General features: G+C 34.5%; 1 protein-coding gene across 1 annotated transcript; it reads right to left on the reverse strand.

The window, feature by feature from the left end:
* Nucleotides 1-245: 245 nt before the first annotated feature.
* Nucleotides 246-6,472, reverse strand: LOC145099819 (putative disease resistance RPP13-like protein 1). The gene is given in 6 exon segments (XM_079037325.1): nt 246-439; nt 903-1,016; nt 1,200-1,548; nt 2,734-2,809; nt 3,373-5,554; nt 5,556-6,472. Coding segments are annotated over 2 exon segments (2,541 nt in total). The 5' UTR covers nt 6,396-6,472; the 3' UTR covers nt 246-439; nt 903-1,016; nt 1,200-1,548; nt 2,734-2,809; nt 3,373-3,853.
* Nucleotides 6,473-6,839: the final 367 nt, after the last annotated feature.

Here is a 6,839-nt window from a genome sequence, read left to right on the forward strand (position 1 = left end):
GCTATAAACATATATGATCAAGATTAATAATTTTTAATGAATACAAATTTTATATGAAAAGATTTTTAATAGCTTAAAATCATTAATTACATTCATTTTTAACAAAGACAACTATGAACATATATAAATGACATTCATTCTGAAAGAATACAAGTAATATTGGTTAACAATTACATCTATACTAAAAGAATAAAACTAGGAATGGTTAAAAATAAAATAAGAACATATTCTTATGGATCGTTGTTTACTCATGGACACTTGAATATATATTCATACATATTCTTACAGAATAATAACTTATACATTTTAATACAACTATACATATTCTCATAGAATATATTGTTAATCCATTCTAAACGAATTACATTTTATAAAAACATCCCTATGCTTGGAGTTGCAGGAGGAGCTGAACTCAAGTATGGAAAATCCCTAGGAAAAGCTTGAAAAATCAAAAAACATGAAAAACAAATAAATATTAGATCCAATGAAATCTCACATATCACAAAGTTTGTTGTAGACTAGTTTTGTTGCACACTTGCTACTACTATCACACCAATTTGTATACAGTACATGTGTAATCTAAATTATTGAAAACCAAAAAAAAGAAAAAAAAAAAAAAAGATAAATCACAGTAATCAAACAAAACCAGCTTGTATTCTTCCTCCGTCCATGGAACCCCTATTTTTTCGATTATTATAGAATAAAATATTATGAAATATTGAAATTGGTCGCAACAAGAACAATCAATTTCCAATTTCATAGATGCAAAATCGTAATCCTTCACTAACAATAAGAGAATCTAATACAAACGCCAACTCGGTCAATTGCAAAAAAGAAATGCAGAAACAGATAAACAATAGATAAACCGAAAACGTAGAGATATTGAAAAATCGACATCTTACCTCGTAGTAAATCCAACCACAAGTAGCAGTAATTCCCTGTATGTTTCATAGATTCTGATACACTACAAAATTATGATTAAGCATCGACTTCCATGCAAGGCACGATGAATACACCTGAAGGCCATCAATTCGAAAAAAAATTACCTTTGATTTCGAATTATTTAAGCAAAATCGAAATAGAATGCAGTAGGAGGTGGAAGAGGGTGACACTATACAGAAGGAAAATAAGGGAATCAATGAAACCTACAAATCGTAGTAGGATATTTAGGGTTTCCTGTGAAACCAAAATCAACATACCTGCTATCCATAAGATGGCAAGGGATGAGCAAACGCTTCTCAATTCTGTACAATGGAGAATGGCTTAAAAACATCAACAACAATCCCAACATCACCATGCCTAATATGAACAACCGCCCTTCATCGTCAACTCCCACACCTACCGCCCTCATCCGCGACAAATAATGTTGTCTTTCACGAGAAGACGTCATCCACTTCCTAATTGGTTATCTTGTAGCCCTAGTCCCTCTTCCTCTCTACTCAATTTCATCTCTCTATGCAATCAACCTGAATTACTGCATAGGGTTTCCTGTGAAACCAAAATCAAGGAGATGGAAAATGGTAGTGGTCATCTGTGGAAGTGTGGAATCTGAGGTAAGACAATCAAAGTATCAGATGGCGATGGTGATGTTCGGCCGATGATTTTAAAGACGGATGATCTTAAAGAACGATGTGGAGAAAAATAAAATTAGGTTATTGAGAAAAAATCGGTAATTATCCATAATTATAGGGAATGCATATGTTGTTTAATTAATTAATATTATTAATTATATGGTAAGATTATATTAATACCGTTTACGAATGAATGATTGCCTCATATTAAATCTTACAACCACACAATAATTAATTATAATATTTGAATATATATATATATATATATATATATATATATATATATATATATATATATATATATAAATTGTCAGATTTACTATACCTTGAAGACTTTTAATGATTTGTGTCCTTGTGATTAATGAATGGTTTTTAAAGGATGGTCAAATTATTTATGCCTCATAAAATAAAGTCAACGGTACAACTAAAATGTTGTTTTTAATTTTGTTTTATATTTATATATGTTGTTAAATATAAAGGTCTTTGGTTAATTAGGATTTAAAGTTATATACAAAATATATAGTTATAACTTTGTTATTACAATATCAATTTTAAAACAAACAGGTATGAATTGTATTTAATACTCCTTTTGTCTTAAAATTATTGTCTATAAACAAAAAACACATAGATTAAGGAAACATTAATTACCATTGACTTTATACAATAAAATGACAGTTTTGTCCTTATTTTGTATTTAATGTTCCTTTAAATACTTAATTGGTTAAATAATAATAAGATGGTATTTTGTTAAAAATGTTATTTATTTTTAGAAGTACACTATTATTTTGGACACAAACAAAAAATGAAAGATAAACTATAATTTTGAGACGGAGACTATATTACTTATGTAGGATTCATTTATTACTTAGAGTTTGCTTGATTGAAATAAAATAAAATTATTAGTCCGCAGCTCGGCTCACTTTCTTCTATTGCTTGTGTTACCCCTTGAATTATACTCAAATATGACCCCAAGACAATAAGAAAAGGATAAACACATTAAAACACAATTACTCATGTAAAAAAACATGACACAAAAAAGAAAACTCAAAGTGTTGGATAATTATGAGACCATTTCATAAATTTGTACGATATATTATTAAATCCAGTTATTATGGTAAGAGTATAAATTGTTGATGGACCGATTTATAGAATATTTATTTACCTTGTGGGTTGAGTTCCCGGTTTGACTCAAGATCCTCAAGATCGCTTTCATCTCTCACATTAGGGTTTATCTCCATCTATAAATATATGTGATGAGGAGCAAATCAATACACACGAAAATACACTAAGAAATTCGTATGGTTCATTGTTGGAGGATTTTAGAGAGAACTCTTGAGATCAACTGGAAAACTCTTCCTAATCTCTAGATCCGAAAACAGTGCAGATAAAATAGCTATATAACAAGTGGATACATAGATTCTTTCAACTCTTTTAAAAGTTGTATGAAAACCGAAAAGCTATTCAACTACCGCACCTGTAGTTTTTTTCTTCTATTGGTACTAGTTTTGAGTATTAGTGAAATGTTTAAAATAATCTTATTAACAAAGAAAACAAATAAGTCTCAAAACGGATGTTGCTAATACGTTGGGATACTTATTAAAAAGCAAAAAAAATATAGAAACTGAACTCAATAAGTAATAAAGAGAAAAAGAAATCAAAAAAAGAAAAACCATCCTTCCCCACCGATTCTCAGAACAAAATAACTAACTGCATTGATCACTCCCCTACACGTGTCTTGTGTCACCTTTGATAAAATTTCATATTACCTGCTCATCTAAAAGAGTTGGCTCAGAATTCTTACCAATGCGACACGCTTATCATCAATTTTGATCGGCCGGAAGTTGTCTTAAGATCACTAATCTTCGGGCATGAATGAATATCAAGTTTGTTAAGGCAGGGGAGGTGTCTTAAGACCTCTGAAAATGATTCCACATCCGTAAACTTCCAAAGTGTTAGAGAAACAAGAGATGGTGGAAGAAGAAAAGATGATGACGATGATGATGGAGTAGTAGTATCGGCTGCCACTGCAAATGAAGTCACTCCTGAATTTTTTCCATATAAGTGTAGCTCAACCAGTGAGGTTGGAAAATTTTGGGGGCCCCACTCTGACATCGGCTTATTTAAACCTCCTATTGTTAGACTTCTTAAATTAGGAAGCCACATCCCACAAGGAAAGGAGTAGTCCATACTTGGACACTCAAGTATCAACAGCTTTTCCAAAGATGTGAGACTTTGAAAAGGAAAAGACTTCAAATTCTTGCAATAACTGATCTGAAGAGATATTAGGCGAGAGGCATCGGGAGAAAACCGAAATCATTTGCTGGAATGAGTTTTGGTTGTAAGTTACCACAATCACTATCACCCATAATCTTCTCGGAAAGAGAGAATGATGTTATTAAATGACAAGAACTGATCACCAGTTTCTTTAGAGACCGTAGATTTCCAAGTGTTGGTAAGTGTGTACTTTTACATCCCCGTAACATAAGCTCTGTTAACTGATCAAAGGTGGGATCACCCACCCAACTAGGAAATTGTGTTCCCTTGTTATTCGAAATCTTGAGGACTTTTAACTTAGGATGAGGTATTAGTTCTTTGAGTACTTCATATTCAATCATCTCATTCCGAGAATCATCAAACACATTACTCCATCTCATCTCCAAAACTTCAAGACCCTTCTTTTGATCTAAGTTGGCATTCTTTGCTTGTATTGGATCTATCAATTTGTCGAGCCCGATAATGGAAAGTTCACCTTGAAGATCTGATAGGCCCTTAAGATCGGTTATTTTGAACCCGTTAGCTTCTTCAATTATAACCTTGGATAGAGTTTGTAGATTTGTCAAACCACCAATCCCTAAGGGCATCTTGTTCAGACTTGGAGTATCATCTATGTCAAGATGTCGAAGGTTTATCAACTTTGCAAAACTTTTTGGTAAGTCCGATAACTCATGACAAGCACGAACCAATAAGCTTTGTAGATTATAAAGGTCACTAACTTGTTCGGGCAAACATCTGATATCAGTAAAAGAAAAATTAAGATACCGTAGATGCTTGAGACTGCCAATAGATTGTGGTACTTGTGTGATTCCCGGTCCACTTAGCCTTAGTACCCTTAGGAACTGTAGTTCATGAAGCGATTTAACTACAACACTGTCGATTTGAGAACTTGATGATGGCAAGAACGTTCGCAAGCGCTTCGCTCTTTGTAATTCCTTAAGCTTTATGTATGATTTCCATTTTGGAGCTACAAGTGAAATGTAACGGAACTTCTCAAAATTTTCATTCCTTTTGGATATGTTCATCCCATCCGATCTATAAAACAACTCTCCTGCAACACTTGTGGCCAAGTCATTTACAAGGTCATGCATTGTATATCCTAATTGATCATGCGTTGATTGTTGAAAAAACGACCGTAACTTGAGCTCTTCAAAATACTGACTACCCAAGCTCTCCATTGATTTGTTGTCATCTGATTGGGACAAAAATCCTTCTGCCATCCACAGTAGGATTAAATCGTTCTTCTGAAACTCATAGTCCTTGGGAAATAAGGAGCAATATGCAAACAATAACTTCAAATGTGAAGGGAGATGATAATAGCTTAGTCTTAGAGCTGGAAGAATCTCAGTTCCATCATTTATATTCCATATCTCAGTGTTCAACAACTTCTCCCATTCATCAGCATTCCTATTTCCCTTCAAGACCCTCCCAAGTGTTTTCAAAGCCAAAGGCAGTCTACCACATTTCTTCACTATACCTTCCCCCAGCAACTTAAGTGTCGGATGTTTGTCAAAGTTTTTCTCACCTAACGCGTGTTTAGCAAATAATGATAGAGCATCCTCATTTGACAAAACCTCCAGATCAAAAGCTTCTTCTGAGTCCATCACCGATGCAACCTTGGTGCTCCTGGTTGTGACAAGAACTCTGCTTCCAGGTGCCCCGACAAGGAGAGGGCTCTGGAGGAGTTCCCACTTATTGTAATCTTCGTTCGTTCCAGACATCATCTAGAACAAGTAGGAACCTCTTCTTTAAAAGTTTTTCTTTGAGGGCCACATGAAGCAAATCAAGATTAGACAACCTTTTGGCATCCCCACCTACAGCTTCAAAAATAGCCTTGCTGATGTTAAATACATCCAACTCTTCAGAAGCACAAACCCATGCCCTGAGTTCAAAGTGATCCTTCACTTTCTCTTCGTTGTATAAAAGTTTGGCAAGAGTGGTTTTGCCTATTCCACCCATACCAACTATCGACACTATGCTCACATTTTCATCACATTCTTCCTTTCCCAACAACTTCTTCAGCAATGCTTCTTTATCCCCTTCCCGACCAATGATTTTAGACTCATCAACTAGTGATGTTTGCTCCAAACGTCTCTCTGTTATATTTGACCTTTCAACACTCACATTCAAACCCAGATGATTTTTCCGGTCAACAAGATCACGCAATTTTGCAGTGATCTCATCTAGCTCAGACCTCATCTTCGTACCATACGTAATGTTGCCAGGAGTGAACGTAGTACAACAACTTGGGATGATGGCAAGAGCCTCTTGATTCAAACTGCGTCGCAGAGCTTCTGTGGCCAAATCATCTACTATATCGTCAATGTCGTAAGCCAAATCCTGGAGATCATTCAGCCACAATTGAACAGCTCTCTCTGTTATATGCTTCTGGTTTGCATCAGCAAGCACAGCTTTCATCAGGGGCAATGTTTTCTCCAATTTGTGCAGCTGAGAATCGATTCCTTCAGTTCGAGCGAGCTTCATCAGGTCACCAGAGATCAGCTTCTCACACAGTACGGTGATGACGGCGCTAACAACAATTTCAGCCATTGGAAGTTGGAGAAAGGAAAGATTCGTTTCTTTGTAGAGAGTTTTTGTTTCAAGGGATGATAAATTGCAGAGAAGAAGCAAACAGGAAGACTGAATATAATGTAAATCTGTGCTGGAACTCACTTTAGAGAAAGCATCCACTATAATAGGGAGGGTCCATAGCTTTTTGCAATTGCAATGTTCGCCCTCCTTTTTCGTATTCAAAGAAATTGAATTGTCCCACCAATTTACATAAATATCATTTGCAGTTTCATAATAGTCATTTTTATAATGTAGAATGCATACATTATACCCTTTTTGAATATTCCTATTATAATAAAATAATAGTTTTTAGGGACACATGGCGTTATGTTATTAACTTAATTAATGTTTTGTTTTCCCGCTTGAATATCTTAGACCTGTATCTATACTTAGATTCCTTAGATTATGTTCAGTCCCATAAAA

This window comes from Lactuca serriola, chromosome 1 (genome assembly GCF_051521515.1).
Source record: "Lactuca serriola cultivar US96UC23 chromosome 1, Lser_US96UC23_V15, whole genome shotgun sequence".
NCBI classification, from domain to species: Eukaryota; Viridiplantae; Streptophyta; class Magnoliopsida; order Asterales; family Asteraceae; genus Lactuca; species Lactuca serriola.